Source organism: Salmo salar, chromosome ssa11 (genome assembly GCF_905237065.1).
Source record: "Salmo salar chromosome ssa11, Ssal_v3.1, whole genome shotgun sequence".
NCBI lineage: Eukaryota > Metazoa > Chordata > Actinopteri > Salmoniformes > Salmonidae > Salmo > Salmo salar.
The window spans coordinates 62,856,899-62,875,517 of NC_059452.1; the positions used below are offsets into that span (position 1 = coordinate 62,856,899).

At 43.5% G+C, this 18,619-nt stretch overlaps 1 protein-coding gene across 4 annotated transcripts in view; it reads right to left on the reverse strand.

Moving 5' to 3' along the window:
* The window catches only part of LOC106562885 (DENN domain-containing protein 1A), a 280,022-nt gene that overhangs the window by 194,104 nt on the left and 67,299 nt on the right, over positions 1 to 18,619 (reverse strand). For all 4 annotated transcript variants that reach the window (XM_014127956.2, XM_045689822.1, XM_045689820.1 and 1 more), the window contains exon 4: positions 892 to 941. In XM_014127956.2, coding sequence (XP_013983431.2) covers positions 892 to 941 — 50 coding nt within the window. The remainder of the gene's footprint in view (positions 1 to 891; positions 942 to 18,619) is intronic.

Genomic DNA, 18,619 nt, shown 5'->3' on the forward strand with positions numbered 1-18,619 from the left:
AATGTAGTTTTGTTCAAAAAAGCTAATCGTTTATGTCCAAAAAGCTCTGTGTTGTTAGCACATGATCTAAGCCCGCCGGACTTCACTTCATGAACGAGGGGAAAAAATATATTTACGTTCGTTCAAACATGTCAAACGTTGTATAGCATAAATCATTAGTGCCTTTTTTAACCAGAACATGAATAATATTCAAGGTGGACGAATGCATTCTCTTTTAAAACGTTTTGGAACGAGGGTACCCAACATGACCTCGCGCGCCAGAGTCTAATCGGCCATCACCGTTCCAAGGCTCTTGTTCGGTCAGATCTCATAGTAGAAGATTCAAAACACTTTGTAAAGGCTGGTGACATCTAGTGGAAGCAATAGGAAGTGCCAAAACATTAATCAGCCCCTGTGTGTTTCAATGGCATTGGCTTAAAGGTAATTCAACACATCAGGTATCCACTTCCTGTCAGAAAATGTCTCAGGGTTTTGCCTGCCAAATGAGTTCTGTTATACTCACAGACACCATTCAAACAGTTTTAGAAACTTTAGGGCGTTTTCTATCCATATATAATAAGTATATGCATATTCTAGTTACTGGGTAGGATTAGTAACCAGATTAAATCGGGTACGTTTTTTTATCCAGCCGTGAAAATACTGCCCCCTAGCCCCAAAAGGTTAACGAGAGACTTGTCTTTAAAATGCTGTAAAATAGTCATATGTTTGAGAAATTGAAGTAATTGCATTTCTAAGGTATTTGAAAATCGCGCCACGGGATTACACTGGCTGTTGCGTAGGTGGGACGATTTGGCGCCACCTAGCCCAGAGAGGTTAAACTCTCCAAAAACCGGTTGTGTGGCATTACAAACAACAAGAGGGGAGTGTGTGTGTGCTTTAGAACAAACATACCTGTCCACACTGAAGGGGAAGCAGAACTTGGGGACTGTCTGAAGAGTTTCCTGTGGAGGAAGGGAGGGAGGGGGAGAGAGATCATTTATAGATCTAAAGGGGCCTATACTTTAATTCTAAGTAATAACTGCGCCACACCATATAACAGGGCATGGGCCGGAGAAACAAGAGACAGGTGAAGGCAGAGGGGAGAAATGTGTATATATATATATATATATATATATATATATATATATATATGAGAGAGAGAATGTCGTTCTGTCACTGAACAAGGCAGTTATGTGTAACCCACTGTTCCTGTGCCGTCATTGTAAATAAGAATTTGTTCTTAACTAACTTGCCCAGATAAATAAAAAAACAACAGCTCAGGCCAACCCTCTACTAGCTGGAGATTCGTCAGTCGGACTGCCACATGGTGAAGCGTGATTCATCACTCCAGAGAACGCATTTCCACTGCTCCAGAGTCCAATGGTGGCAAGCTGTACACCACTCCAGCTGACTATTGGTATTGCGCATGATGATCTTAGGCTTGTGTATGGCTGCTCGGCTATGAAAACTCACTTCATGAAGCTCCCGAACAGTTATTGTGCTGACGTTGCTTCCAGAGGCAGTTTGGAACTTGGTAGTGAGTGTTCCAACCGAGGACAGACTATTTTTACACGCTAAGCGCTTCAGCACTCGCCGGTACAGTTCTGTTAGCTTGTGAGGCCACTTCGTAGCTAGGCTGTTGTTGCTCCTAGACATTTCCACTTCACATTACCAGCCCTTACAGTTGACCAGGGCAGCTCTAACAGGGCAGAAATTTGACAAACTGATTTGTTGGAAAGGTGGCATCCTATAACGGTGACACATTGAAATTCACTGGGCTCTTCAGTGAGGCCATTTTACTGACAATGTTTGTTTATGGAGATTGCATGGCAGTGTGCTCAATTTTATACATCTGTGAGAAACGGGTGTGGCTGAAATAACCGAATCCACTTATTTGAAGGGGTGTCCACATACTTTTGTCTATACAGTAGCAGACAAAGGTTTGGACACATACTCATTCAAGGGTTTTTCTTTATTTGTACTATTGTTACATTGTAAAATAATAGTGAAGACATCAAAACTATGAAATAACACACATGCATTCAAGTAGTAAAAAAGTGTTCAACAAATCAAAACGTATTTTATATTCAAAGTATCCACCCTTTGTCTTGATGACAGCTTTGCACAATCTTGGCATTCTCTCAACCAGCTGGAATGCTTTTCCAACAGTCCTGAAGGAGTTCCAACATATTCTGAGCACCTGTTGGCTGTTTTTCCTTCACTCTGCGGTCCAACTCATCCCAAACCATCTCAACTGGATTGAGGTCAGGTGATTGTGAAGGACAGGTCATCTGATGCAGCACTCCATCAATCTCCTTCTTGGTCAAATAGCCCTTACACAGCTTGGAGGTGTATTGGGTTATTGTCCTGTTGAAAAACAAATGATATTCCCACTAAGCAGAAATCAGATGGAATGGTGTATCGTTGCAGAATGCTGTGGTAGCCATGCTGGTTAAGTGTGCCTTGAATTCTAAATAAATCACTAACAGTGTCACCAGCAAAGCACCCCCACACCTCCTTTTCCATGGAAATTATATTTAAAAAAATATTGTCTTCCAAAAACAGATAAATTCTGGAGACTCAGGAGGGAGGGATCGCAACCCTACACCCTGTAAATTGGAGACCATTGGATCCAATCACAGAATGATGACCCATTCACTCAGGGCCTTTCAGGCTAGCATAATTTAATTACTCTTTGCTTTGTTAACAATGCAGAAAGATATAAAAAATATATATATATAATCTGTGGCACAACGTAACACGAGGTAATCTGTATTGTGTGACTGAGTACTTTTTTTAACCCATTGACATACGCCACAAATGATTAGCCTCAAGAATTTCTAGCCTAAATGAGGAGTGTATGATGTTCTGTTCTCATCTTTTTGTCAATTGATTTAGGCTCTTCTGACTCTTGGACCTATCCCTTCCATTCCCCCAAAGCCTGGCTTACACAAGGCCCCCAACAGAAACCCAATACAGAAAACTCCAGGGGCTTTACCCTGTCAATACTGTTTCCAACTAACAGGAGGGGAGAGGGTGCTTCATTTGGGGTGTGCACCTTCACGCAGTCTCCAACTCCCTACTTCAATATATCCATCAAATAATCACTCCTCCTATCCATTGCGATGGGGAGGCTATGATCACTGGTTCTCACTAGAGAATGGGATTGAGCGACAAATAGTTAATGAATTTCCCACAAAGCCCATGAGCTAGGGGAGAGCTTGCCTATGGCATGAAACATTGTTTTTGATGTTGTTGTTGACAGTTAAAAGTTATAAATTGTGTTTATTTGTGATGTGACAGGGAGGGGAGTCAGCATGGGTATATGGAATGATGAGTTGGCACTGTGGGGCCGTGTTAGTGAGCCGTGTACTCCACTCACTCTATGGTTGTGTTACACAGACACACACACAAACCTGGCACACACACACACAAAACAGAGATAGGCATACACACTCACACACAAACAGACATAAATGTCAGTAAAAACTAGATGCACATACAAATACAGTACGTATTTTAAATGAAGACACATCCTTACATTACATAGCCTAATAATACAACAAGAAATAGCAGGCAAATTACAACAACAAAAGGCTGATAAAATGCAAACTTTTTTTACCCTTTACACTCGTACTCGTAGAACAGTTGAAAATGGCAAATTTTGGCACAAATAAACGTCTAAATTGGAACGCAGTTGCTGTACAGCAACATGCTATACATGACGTCAGAGCTCTGGCTCTGCGCTTCCCACCGCTGTATGGATTTTGACTGGCATCCGTTTTGAACGTGGGCACCTCGCGGGACAAGTAATTGCCCTTGTCCCTCCCGCTAATTGGGCTACTTTTGCAAAAAAATGTTAGCCTGAGTTAGGGAAATGCGGTACATTAAGAGGACAATATGTACAGTACACTTAACAAATAAAAAAATATAAACGCAAAATGTAAAGACCAACCACCTGGACAGCTGATAAACTGTGGGTTTGCACAACCAAAGAATTTTGGCATTGTGAAATCTGTAATATCGTATTTTCTAACTTAGCTAAACAAATTGAGAGTATTTGGATTGCGTAAACAACAGTAATTGTGAAAGGGTGGGGATGCAGGGTTGTGTTCCAAACAAAACAAGTGTGCTGGCTCTAGTTCCTCAACAGCACAGCTAGGGGAGCTCAAAAAATTACCTTATAGTTGAAGAATCTTCTTTGAGTCAAGAAAGTGCATTCCAATTACTTAGGAACTGTACACACTTTGGAGAGATGTGTGGCCACTTGGAGACACCAGTTAGTCCTCTCAGTCACTCCCTTTTTGTCATATGTTGCACCTACTCCACATTTTCCAGGAATATTCTTATCATGTTACTGAATGTATCCAGAGTATTTGCAGATGTGGTTATCAACAAATGCGGCAAAATACAGTAAATCTAAAATTCACATAAAACCAACCGTGTAACGCTTCGATTCTGTCTTGTGTCAGCCTTGATAAGTTCCTTTCCTGAGGATGGCTCACCCCTCACAATTCTGGGTGACTTTAACCTCCCTACGTCTACCTTTGACTAATTTCTCTCTGCCTCCTTCTTTCCACTCCTCTCCTCTTTTGACCTCACCCTCTCACCGTCCCCCCCTACTCACAAGGCAGGCAATACGCTTGACCTCATCTTTACTAGATGCTGTTCTTCCACTAATCTCATTGCAACTCCCCTCCAAGTCTCCGACCACTACCTTGTATCCTTTTCCCTCTCGCGCTCCTCCAACACTACTCACTCTGCCCCTACTCAGTTGGTATTGCGCCGACGCAACCTTCGCTCTCTCTCTCCTGCTACTCTCTCCTCTTCCATCCTATCATCTCTTCCCTCTGCTCAATCCTTCTCCAACCAATCTCCTGATTCTGCCTCCTCAACCCTCCTCTCCTCCCTTTCTGCATCCTTCGACTATGTCCCCTATCCTCCCGGCCGGCTCGGTCCTCCCCTCCTGCTCCGTGGCTTGACGACTCATTGCGAGCTCACAGAACAGGGCTCCGGGCAGCCGAGCGGAAATGGAGGAAAACTAGCCTCTCTGCGGACCTGGCATTTTTTCACTCCCTCCTCTCCACATTTTCTTCCTCTGTTTCTGCTGCTAAAGCCACTTTCTACCACTCTAAATTCCAAGCATCTGCCTCTAACCCTAGGAAGCTCTTTGCCACCTTCTCCTCCCTCCTGAATTCTCCCCCCCACCTCCTTCCTCTCTGCAGATGACTTCGTCAACCATTTTGAAAAGAAGGTTGACGACATCCGATCCTCGTTTGTTAAGTCAAACGACACCGCTGGTCCTGCTCACATTGCCCTACCCTATGCTTTGACCTCTTTCTCCCCTCTCTCTTCAGATAAAATCTTGCGACTTGTGACGGCTGGCCGGCCAACAACCTGCCCGCTTGACCCTATCCCCTCCTCTCTTCTCCAGACCATTTCCGGAGACCTTCTCCCTTACCTCACCTCGCTCATCAACTCATCCTTGACCGCCGGCTACGTCCCTTCCGTCTTCAAGAGAGCAAGAGTTGCACCCCTTCTCAAAAAACCTACACTCGATCCCTCTGATCTCAACAACTACAGACCAGTATCCCTTCTTTCTTTTCTCTCCAAAACTCTTCAGCGTGCCGTCCTTGGCCAGCTCTCTTGCTATCTCTCTCAGAATGACCTTCTTGATCCAAATCAGTCAGGTTTCAAGACTGGTCATTCAACTGAGACTGCTCTTCTCTGTGTCACGGAGGCTCTCCGCACTGCTAAAGCTAACTCTCTCTCCTCTGCTCTCATCCTTCTAGACCTATCTGCAGCCTTTGATACTGTGAACCATCAGATCCTCCTCTCCACCCTCTCCGAGTTGGGCATCTCCGGCGCGGCTCACTCTTGGATTGCTACCCGACAGGTCGCTCCTACCAGGTGGCGTGGCGAGAATCCATCTCCGCACCACGTGCTCTCAACACTGGTGTCCCCCAGGGCTCAGTTCTAGGCCCTCTCCTATTCTCGCTATACACCAAGTCACTTGGCTTTGTCATATCCTCACATGGTCTTTCCAATCATTGCTACGCAGACGACACACAATTAATCTTCTCCTTTCCCCCTTCTAATAACCAGGTGGCGAATCGCATCTCTGCATGTCTGGCAGACATATCAGTGTGGATGACAGATCACCACCTCAAGCTGAACCTCGGCAAGACAGAGCTGCTCTTCCTCCCGAGGAAGGACTGCCCGTTCCATGATCTCGCCATCACGGTTGACAACTCCATTGTGTCCTCCTCCCAGAGTGCTAAGAGCCTTGGCGTGACCCTCGACCACACCCTGTCGTTCTCCGCTAACATCAAGGCGGTGACCCAATCCTGTAGGTTCATGCTCTACAACTTTCGCAGAGTACGACCCTGCCTTACACAGGAAGCGGCGCAGGTCCTAATCCAGGCACTTGTCATCTCCCGTCTGGATTACTGCAACTCGCTGTTGGCGGGGCTCCCTGCCTGTGCCATTAAACCCCTACAACTCATCCAGAACGCCACAGCCCGTCTGGTGTTCAACCTTCCAAAGTTCTCTCACGTCACCCCGCTCCTCCGCACACTCCACTGGCTTCCAGTTGAAGCTCGCATCTGCTACAAGACCATGGTGCTTGCCTACAGAGCTGTGAGGGGAACGGCACCTCCGTACCTTCAGGCTCTGATCAGTCCCTACACCGAAAGAAGGGCACTGCGTTCATCCACCTCTGGCCTGCTCGCTTCCCTACCTCTGCGGAAGCACAGTTCCCGCTCAGCCGAGTCAAAACTGTTGGCTGCTCTGGCACCCCAATGGTGGAACAAGCTCCCTCACGACACCAGGACAGCGGAGTCAATCACCACCTTCCGGAGACACCTGAAACCCCACCTCTTTAAGGAATACCTGGGATAGGATAAAGTAATCCTTCTAAACCCCCCCCCCCCACCAAAAAATATATAAATGTACTATTGTAAAGTGGTTGTTCCACTGGATATCATAAGGTGAATGCACCAAGTTGTAAGTCGCTCTGGATAAGAGCGTCTGCTAAATGACGTAAATGTAAATGTAAGGTGAACAGTTGTGCCTTCACCGTTGGTCTAATAATTTTCCCATGATCTCAAAACTGTTCACTTTCAATTGCTACCATAATTGCTACCATAGTCATGCATTTTACTGTAACAAACATTTCAATTTAGCCCTAACCATACAGACCAATTCCCACAGGTGTAAAGGGTTAAACAACTTGAAGTATCAGAATATATATTAAATATGACTTCACACACAAACGGGAGGTAAACTTATAAAATGATAATACTACTGATGCTTTAGGGTCCATTTAGAAGTGGTGTCTGATAAATAATAATGATAATAATAAAATGTAGGGGGGCTAATATTTATCCTGTTACACACAAGTGTGTATAATGTGTATAAAGTGTATAATGGAAATGTAAATTTTTTTAAAGATTATTTCAGTTCAATAAAATAACAATAATAATGAATCAAAAATAATCCTAAACAATTATAATAGTCACAAGACTACGTGGTAGTATTAATGTACATACCTTTGAAGTCAGAAGTTTACATACACCTTAGACAAATACATTTAAACTCACTTTCACAATTCCTGACATTTAATCCTAGTAAAAATTCCCTGTCTTAGGTCAGTTAGGATCACCACTTTATTTTAAGAATGTGAAATGTCAGAATAATAGTAGAGAGAATGATTTATTTCAGCTTTTATTTCTTTCATCACATTCCCAGTGGGTCAGAAGTTTACATACACTCAATTAGTATTTGGTAGCATTGCCTTTAAATTGTTTAACTTCGGTCAAACGTTTCAGGTAGCCTTCCACAAGCTTCCCACAGTTAGTTGGGTCAAGTGAGTCAGGATTGTAGGCCTTCTTGCTCGCACATGCTTTTTCAGTTCTGCCCAAAAAAGTTCTATAGGGTTGAGGTCAGGGCTTTGTGATGGCCACTCCAATACCTTGACTTTGTTGTCCTTAAGCCATTTTGCTACAACTTTGGATGTATGCTTGGGGTCATTGTCCATCTGGAAGACCCATTTGCGACCAAACTTCCTGACTGATGTCTTGAGATGTTGCTTCAATATATTCACATAATTTTCCATCCTCATGATGCTATCTATTTTGTGAAGTGCACCAGTCCCTCCTGCAGCAAAGCACCCCCCACAACATGATACTGCCACCCCTGTGCATCACAGTTGGGATGGTGTTCTTCGGCTTGCAAGCCTCCCCCTTTTTCCTCCAAACATAACAATGGTCATTATGGCCAAACAGTTCTATTTTTGTTTCATCAGACCAGAGGACATTTCTCCAAAAAGTACGATCTTTGTCCCCATGTGCAGTTGCAAACCGTAGTCTGGCTTTTTTATGGCAGTTTTGGAGCAGTGGCTTCTTCCTTGCTGAGCGGCCTTTCAGGTTATGTCGATATAGGACTCGTTTTACTGTGGATATAGATACTTTTGTACCGGTTTCCTCCAGCATCTTCAAAAGGTCCTTTGCTGTTGTTCTGGGCTTGACTTGCACTTTTCACACCAAAGTATGTTCATCTGTAGGAGACAGAACGCGTCTCCTTCCTGAACGGTATGACGGCTGCGTGGTCCCATGGTGTTTATACTTGCGTACTATTGTTTGTACAGATGAACGTGGTACCTTCAGGCGTTTGGAAATTGCTCCCAAGGATGAACCAGACTCGTGGAGGTCTACACATTTTTTTTCTGAGGTCTTGGCTGATTTCTTTTGATTTTCCCATGATGTCAAGCAAAGAAGCACTGAGTTTGAAGGTAGGCCTTGAAATACATCCACTGGTACAACTCCAATTGACTCAAATGATGTCAATTAGCCTATCAGAAGCTTCTAAAGTCATGACATAATTTTCTGGAATTTTCCAAGCTGTTTAACCTGTTATGGATAGGGGGCAGTATTTTCACAGCCGGATAAAAAAACGTACCCGATTTAATCTGGTTACTACTCCTGCCCAGAAACTAGAATATGCATATAATTATTAGCTTTGGATAGAAAACACTCCAAAGTTTCTAAAACTGTTTGAATGGTGTCTGTGAGTATAACAGAACTCATTTGGCAGGCCAAATCCTGAGAAGATTCCATGCAGGAAGTGGCCTGTCTGACAATTTCTTGCCCTTCTTCATTATCTCTATCCATTACAGAGGATCTCTGCTGTTACGTGACACTTCCTACGGCTTCCATGGGCTCTCAGAAGGCGGCAAAAAGCTGAATCGTGGCTTTGCAGGCTCTGGTTGAAACAAAGTAGCGCGTTTGGGTAGTGGCTGGTTACAGTACTGTGAGACTCAGGCGCGTGCCCGCGTCGACAGAATGCTTTGTTTTCGTTCGTCTGTTTACCTAGACGCAGATTCCCGGTCGGAATATTATCGCTTTTTTACGAGAAAAATGGCATAAAAATGGATTTTAAACAGCGGTTGACATGCTTCGAAGTACGGTAATGGAATATTTAGAAATCTTTTGTCACGAATTGCGCCATGCTCGTGACCCTTATTTACACTTCGGATAGTGTCTTGAACGCACGAACAAAACGCCGCTATTTGGATATAACGATGGATTATTTTGGACCAAACCAACATTTGTTATTGAAGTAGCAGTCCTGGGAGTGCATTCTGACGAAGACAACAAAGGTAATCAAACTTTTGTAACAGTAAATCGGAGTTTGGTCAGGGCTTAACTTGGTCGGTGTCTAAATGGCTAGCCGTGATGGCTGGGCTATCTACTGAGAATATTGCAAAATGTGCTTTCACCGAAAAGCTATTTTAAAATCGGACATATCAAGTGCATAGAGGAGTTCTGTATCTATAATTCTTAAAATAATTATGTTTTTTCGTGAACGTTTATCGTGAGTAATTTAGTAAATTCACCGGATGTTTGCGGGGGGTATGCTAGTTCTCAACGTCACATGCTAATGTAAAAAAGCTGGTTTTTGATATAAATATGAACTTAATTGAACAAAACATGCGCACATTGTATAACATAATGTCCTAGGGTTGTCATCTGATGAAAATCATCAAAGGTTAGTGCTGCATTTAGCTGTGGTTTTGTTTTTTGTGACATTATATGCTAGCTTGAAAAATGGGTGTCTGATTATTTCTGGCTGGGTACTCTGCTGACATAATCTAATGTTTTGCTTTCGCTGTAAAGCCTTTTTGAAATCGGACAGTGTGGTTAGATAAACGAGAGTCTTGTCTTTAAAATGCTGTAAAATAGTCATATGTTTGAAAAATGGAAGTTCTCGGATTTTAGAGGAGTTTGTATTTCGCGCCACGCCCATCATTGGATATTGGAGCAGGTGTTCCGCTAGCGGAACGTCTAGATGTAAGAGGTTAAAGGCACAGTCAACTTAGTGTATGTAAACTTCTGACCCACTGGAATTGTGATACAGTGAATTATATGTGAAATAATCTGTCTATAAACAATTACTGGAAAAATGACTTGTGTCATGCACAAAGATGATGTCCTAACCGACTAGCCAAAACTATAGTTTAACAAGAAATGTGTGGAGTGGTTGAAAAACGGGTTTTAATGACCCCAACCTAAGTGTATGTAAACTTCTGACTTTAACTGTAGTGTAATGCATAATATAATCATAATATAATAGTCAGTAAAATAATTACAATATGCAGTAGTATTAACCTCTTACATCTAGACGTTCCGCTAGCGGAACACCTGCTCCAATATCCAATGATAGGCGTGGCGCGAATTACAAATTCCTCAAAAATACAAAAACTTCAATTTTTCAAACATATGACTATTTCACAGCATTTTAAAGACAAGACTCTCCTTTATCTAACCACACTGTCCGATTTCAAAAAGGCTTTACAGCGAAAGCAAAACATTAGATTATGTCAGCAGAGTACCAAGCCAGAAATAATCAGACACCCATTTTTCAAGCTAGCATATAATGTCACAAAAACCCAGAAGACAGCTAAATGCAGCACTAACCTTTGATGATCTTCATCAGATGACACACCTAGGACATTATGTTATACAATACATGCATGTTTTGTTCAATCAAGTTCATATTTACATCAAAAAACAGCTTTTTACATTAGCATGTGACGTTCAGAGCTAGCATACCCCCCGCAAACTTCCGGGGAATTTGCTAACAATTTACTAAATTACTCACGATAAACGTTCACAAAAAGCATAACAATTATTTTAAGAATTATAGATACAGAACTCCTCAATGCACTCTATGTCCAATTTTAAAATAGCTTTTTGGTGAAAGCACATTTTGCAATATTCTAAGTACATAGCCCAGCCATCACGGGCTAGCTATTTAGACACCCGGCAAGTTTAGCACTCACCAATATCAGATTTACTATTATAAAAGTTTGATTACCTTTTGTTGTCTTCGTCAGAATGCACTCCCAGGACTGCTACTTCAATAACAAATGTTGGTTTGGTCCAAAATAATCCATCGTTATATCCGAATAGCGGCGTTTTGTTCGTGCATCCCAGACACTATCCGAATGGTAAAGAAGGGTCGCGCGCATGGCGCAATTCGTGACAAAAAAATTCTAAATATTCCATTACTGTACTTTGAAGCATGTCAACCGCTGTTTAAAATCAATTTTTATGCAATTTATCTCGTAGAAAAGTGATAATATTCCGACCGGGAATCTCCTTTTCGGCAAACAGAGGAAAAATCACAAAGACGGGGGCGGCCAGGGCACGCGCCTAAGCCCACAGTACCTTGATCGGCCACTTGAGAAAGGCTATAATGTGTTTCAGCCTGGGGCTGGGATGACGACATTCTGTTTTTTCCCGGGCTCTGAGCGCCCATGGAAGACGTAGGAAGTGTCCTTTGTAAAAGATAGAGATGGCAAAGAAGTTCAAGAAATGGTCAGACAGGCCACTTCCTGTAAAGGAATCTCTCAGGTTTTGACCTGCCATTTGAGTTCTGTTATACTCACAGACACCATTCAAACAGTTTTAGAAACTTTGGAGTGTTTTCTATCCAAAGCCAATAACTATATGCATATTCTAGTTACTGGGCAGGAGTAGTAACCAGATTAAATCGGGTATGTTTTTTATCCAGCCGTGAAAATACTGCCCCCTCGCCATAACAGGTTAATAGAAGCAGTAGCCAGGTACTTGCATATGAAAGCACCTATTAGAATATGCCACTCAGAAGGATGCAGAGAGGCTTATTTTACAGAAATGATCAGATTGTTAGTTTTAACAAGTGCATGCGTCGTAAAGTGGCCGAGGAGCAATAATCGTTCATCGTTATTTAGGCACAGGGACAGCTTAACCATTCAAGCCACAGGAATAGGAAACAGATTTTGAGATGGGAGGATGCGTGTTCGTGTGTGCGTGCATGTTCGGTCCCCGAGTGCAAGGTGTTGTGCAATTTGCCTTATTGAGTCACCCCCTTCCCTACCCCCCCACTAAACCCCTGTGGACTACGCCTTAGTTTTAATTGCTTTAACTTCCCTCACCCCTCTGCTTCTCTTGCCCAACCTCAAAAGTAGATGGATGAGTAGTGGTGTGTGTGTGTGCGTGAGTGTGTTTGGTTGGCGGAGCTGAGCTGAGCTCTGTGGTAACCTGCCTCTTCCTTCCTACCTGGCTGAGACTCGCCACCCCTGGGGCCTCCCCTTAGACTCCAAACTGGTCTAGTTTGGCCACAGATAATTGGGCCCAGGAACAGTTCCTTGACGAGATGGGTACATTCTCACACACAGGCATATAGGGGCACACAAACAAATGCATGCACGCACACACCCACAATGTTCACACCCACGCACTCAACCACACACTTAGAAATCAGATGGGGGCCAGATGCCGGAGGGATAAAGGGAGGACGGGGGTCAGTGTGTAGTATGCCAATCAACACGAGTGTTTCATCTCCATGTGTGTCTATTTCCTTCAGCACTTCACAGGACTCCTTTCCACTGCACACCTCCTAACCCCTAACTGACCCAGTGTAAAACCTCAATAGCAACAAAATGTGATCACCACATAAAAAAAGAAAACACATCCATATGAAATGTTGATCTGGATGTTGTGCTAAATATTTGCTTAGGAAAAAAGTGATTTTAGCAAATGTATATAATTGCCAATCACAGTAATAAAAGTAAAAAATGTGTAAAAGGGGGATTAATGTCTTCACTACCAGTAATTAGTAGTATAGCCTGCCCCCCACTTTCCAAACCTCTCCACATAGTACCCACCACCCCCACACCCCTCTCGCTCTCATTAAAAGCATTTCTAACTCATTAAAGCATTTCAATGAGTGTCCAACATCCGCCGTCGAGTGATGAAATGCTTTAATAAAAGGTGGCCATATTGCTACTTCATTACAAGGAGTGTGGTGCTTTGACGAGGCCCCTCATTAGATGTAATAACACAGGCAGCACTCTCATTTGTCTCAATGAGACTCCTTTTACACAGTTATGGATTTTAAATTACTGCCAGAGCAGTCACTCGGGCCCTACTGGCCGGCGGGGGAAAAGCAAAAGATGAGAAATGGATGAAAAGGGGATGGGGTGGGAGACAGAAAAAAAAAAAAAATAATAATACCTTATTAACATAAGTATTCAGACCCTTTGCTATGAGACTTGAAATTGAGCTTAGGTCTATCCTATTTCCAATGATCATCCTTGAGATGTTTCTATAACTTGATTGGAGTTCACCTGTGGCAAATTCAACTGATTGGACATGATTTGGAAAGGCACACGCCTGTCTATACAAGGTCCCACAGTTGACAGTGCATGTCAGAATAAAAACCAAGCCTTGAGGTTGAAGGAATTGTCTGATGGTCACTCTGACAGAGCTCTAGAGTTCCTCTGTGAAGATGGGAGAACCTTCCAGAAGGACAACATCTCTGCAGCACTTCACCAATCAGGCCTTTATGGTAGAGTGGCCAGACAGAAGCCACTCCTCAGTAAAAGGCACAACAGCCTGCTTGAAGGCACATAAAGACTCTCAGACCATGAGAAACAAGATTCTCTGGTCTGAAGAAACTAAGATTGAACTCTTTGGCCTAAACGCCAAGTGTCACGTCTGGAGGAAACCTGGCATCATGCCAGTGGTGAAGCATGGTGGTGGCAGCATCAAGCTGTGGGGATATTTTCAGTGGAATGACTGGAAGACTAGTCAGGATCGAGGCAAAGATGAACAGAGCAAAGTACAGACAGATCTTTGAAAACCTGCTCCAGAGCGTGCAGGACCTCAGACTGGGGCGAAGGTTCACCTTCCAACAGGACAACGACCCTAAGCACACAGCCAAGACAACACAGGAGTGGCTTCAGGACAAGTCTCTGAATATCCTTGAGTGGCCCAGCCAGAGCCCAGACTTGAACCTGATCGAACATCTCTGGAGAGACCTGAAAATAGCTGTGCCGCAACGCTCCCCATCCAACCTGACAGAGCTTGAGAGGATCTGCAGAGAGGAATGGGAGAAACTCTCCAAAAACTGCTTGTAGCGTCATACCCAAGAAGACTCTAGGCTGTAATCGCTGCCAAAGGTGCTTCAACAAAGTACTGAGTAAAGGGTCTGAATACTTATGTAAATGTCATATTTTGCATTTGATTTTTTTTTTTTAATTTGCAGACATTTCTAAAAACCTGTTTTTGATTTGTCATTATGGGGTATTGTGGGTAGATTGATGGGGGAAAAAAACAATAATCAATTGTAGAATAAGGCTGTAATGTAACAAAAGGTGTAATATGTCAAGGGGTCTGAATACTTTTCCGAATGCACTGTACATTTAAAAACGGCACACATAGCCTGAATATCAATACATACAGTTATAGAGCAGTCCCCAATGAGTTGACTGGTCGATTATTTGGTCGATAGGCTGTTGGAGATTTTTTTTTGTAGCAAATATATATACTAAGGTGCCACAAATAGGGACTTTGGAAAATTGCAGTTGGCTCAGAACAGGACAGCACGGCTGGCCCTTAAAAGTACACAGAGAGCTCTCTCATGGCTCAAAGTGGAAGAGAGATTGACTTCATCATTAGTTGTTTTTTTAAGAGGTGTTGACATGCTGAAGGTACTGAGCTGTCTTTTTAAAATACTAGCACACAGCTCAGACACCCATGCATACCCCGAAAGACATGTCACCAGAGGTGTCTTCACAGTCCCCAAGTCCAGAACAGACTATGGGAGCCACACAGTATTACATAGAGCCATAACTGCATGGAACTCTATTCCAAATCAGGTAACTGATGCAAGCAGTAGAATCAGATTTAAAAAGCAGGTAAAAATACACTTTATGGAACAGCGGGGACTGTGGAGTAACACAAACATAGGCACAGACACATGCATGCAGACACTATACACACGTACACATGGATTTTACATTGTAGATATGTGGTAGTGGAGAAAGGGCCTGAGGGCACACACTTATTGAGTTGTGAGTTCTGAAATGATTGTATTGTAATGTTTTTAAAATTTCATTGCTGCCTTCATTTTGCCGGACCCCAGGAAGAGGATATTTTCTACAAGCAGGCTGCAATGTTTTTATTTGTTGGCTTTATGTAGGCTACATAGGCTTACATAGTTGACAATGGCAATAGAAGTTACTTTTTAGGTTTGTATCATTTTCATTTAGATAGAATTGTATTAAGCACCTGAAAATTATTTTGAGATTCGAAGACATTATTATAAATGAAATTAAACTGTTCCACCAAAAATTTGCATATTCTGAAAACCATAACTTGCACTCAGATCGGTAGAAATGTTAAGATAAATTGGCATTACACATAAAAAAAGTTTGCAGACTCCTCGTGTAGCCTATTACCGGCAACTTCAGGAGAGTAATGACAGAATCTGCAAAAGCCAGCAGGAGTGGGAAGAGGATGGTTGGTTCAGGTTTTTTCATAAGGTTATCTTGATCTCTGCCTCCCTCGAGTCATTTATGTCTTATTTCATCAAACAGTGTGCTTAAAGCATCAGACAAGCTCAATACATATTGTTGATTTTATTCAAACACATAGGATGTGTTTATAAACTCAGCAAAAAAAGAAACATCCTCTCACTGTCAAATGCGTTGATTTTCAGCAAACTTAACATGTGTAAATATTTGTATGAACATAAGATTCAACAACTGATACAGAAACTGAACAAGTTCCACAGACATGTGACTAACAGAAAATGAATAATGTGTCCCTGAACAAAGGGGGGGTCAAAATCAAAAGTAACAGTCAGTATCTGGTGTATTAAGTACTGCAGTGCACATCCTCCTCGTGGACTGCACCAGATTTGCCAGTTCTTGCTGTGAGATGTTACCGAACTCTTCCACCAAGGCACCCGCAAGTTCCCGGACATTTCTGGGGGGAATGGCCCTAGCCCTCACCCTCCGATCCAACAGGTCCCAGATGTGCTCAATGGGATTGAGATCCGGGCTCTTCGCTGTCCATGGCAGAACACTGACATTCCTGTCTTGCAGGAAATCACGCACAGAACGGGCAGTATGGCTGGTGGCATTGTCATGCTGGAGGGTCATGTCAGGATGAGCATGCAGGAAGAGTACCACATGAGGGAGGAGGATGTCTTCCCTATAACGCACAGCATTGAGATTGCCTGCAATGACAAGCTCAGTCCGATGATGCTGTGACACACCGCCCCAGACCATACGGACCCTCCACCTCCAAATCGATCCCACTTCAGAGTACAGGCCTCGGTGAAACGCTCATTCCTTCGACGATAAATGTGAATCCGACAATCACCCCTGGTGAGACAAAACCGTGACTCGTGAATGAAGAGCACTTTTGCCAGTCCTGTCTGGTCCAGCGACTGTGGGTTTGTGCACATAGGCAACGTTGTTGCCGGTGATGTCTGGTGAGGACCTGCCTTACAACAGGCCTACAAGCCCTCAGTCCAGCCCCTCTCAGCCTATTGCGGACAGTCTGAGCACTGATGGAGGGATTGTGCGTTCCTGGTGTAGCTCTGCAGTTGTTGCCATCCTGTCCGGCAGGTGTGATGTTCGGACATACCGATCCTGTGCAGGTGTTGTTACACGTGGTCTGCCACTACGAGGACGATAAGCTGTCTGTCCTGTCTCCCTGTAGTGCTGTCTTAGGCATCTCACAGTACTGACATTGCAATGTATTGCCCGGGTCACATCTGCAGTCCTCATGCCTCCTTGCAGCATGCCTAAGGCACGTTCACGCAGATGAGCAGGGACCCTGGGCATCTTTCTTTTGGTGTTTTTCAGAGTCAGTAGAAAGGCCTCTTTAGTGTCCTAAGTTTTCATAACTGTGACCTTAATTGCTTACCGTCAGTTAGCTGTAAGTGTCTTAACAACCGTTCCACAAGTGCATGTTCATTAATTGTTTATGGTTCATTGAACAAGCATGGGAAACAGTGTTTAAACCCTTACAATGAAGATCTGTGAAGTTATTTTGATTTTTACGAATTATCCTTGAAAGACAGGGTCCTGAAAAAGGGACGTTTCTTTTTTTGCTGAGTTGATATGGAAAAATACACTTAAATGTCTACCCATCGAATGGTTGAAAGAACAGACGACTTCCGGTCGACCAAGATTTTAAAGAGTCAGGGACAGCCCTAACATACAAACACAAAATACACTACATGACCAAAAGTATGTGGACACCTGATCGTTGAACATCTCATTCCAAAATCATGGGCATTAGTTTGGAGATGATCCCCCTTTTGTTGCTTTAACAGCCTCCACTCTTCTGGCAAGGCTTTCTTCCATTCAGTCACAAGAGCATTAGTGAGGTCGGGCACTGATGTTGGGCGATTTGGCCTGGCTCGCAGTTGACGTTCCAATTCATCCCAAAGGTGTTCGATGGGGTTGAGGTCAGGGCTCTGTACAAGCCAGTGAAGTTCTTGCACACCGATCTTAACAACCCATTTCTGTATGGACCTCGCTTTGTGCACGAGGGGCATTGTCAAGCTGAAACAGGAAAGAATCTTCCCCAAACTTTTGCCACAAAGTTGAAAGCACAGAATCGCCTAGAACGTCATTGTATGCTACAGCATTACGATTTCACTTCACTGGAACTAAGGGGCCTAGCCCAAACCTTGAAAAACAGACAGCCCCAGACCATTATTCCTCCTCCACCAAACTTTACAGTTGCCACTATGTATTCGGGCAGGTAGCGTTCTCCTGGCATCCGCGTGGTTCATCACTCCAGAGAACGCGTTTCCACTGCTCCAGAGTCCAATAGTGGCGAGCTTTACACCACTCCAGCCGACGCTTGGCATTGCGTATGGTGATCTTAGGCGTGGCTGCTCGGCCATTGAAATCCATTTCATGAAGCTCTCGATGAACAGTTCCTGTGCTGACGTTGCTTCCAGAGGCAGTTTGGAACTCGGTAGTGAGTGTTGCAACCGAGGACAGATGATTTTTACAAACTACGCACTTCAACACTCGACGATCCCATGTGACCTTGTGTGGCCTACCACTTTGCGGCTGAGCCGTTCTTGCTTCTAGATGTTTCCACTTCACAATAACAGCACTTAAGGTTGATGGGGTAGCTCTAGCAGGGCAGAAATTTGACAAACTGACTTGTTGGAAAGGTAGCATCCTATGACGGTGCCAGGTTGAAAGCCACAGAGCTCTTCAGTAAGGCCATTCTACTGCCAATGTTTGTCTATGGAGATTGCATGGCTGTGTGCTCAATTT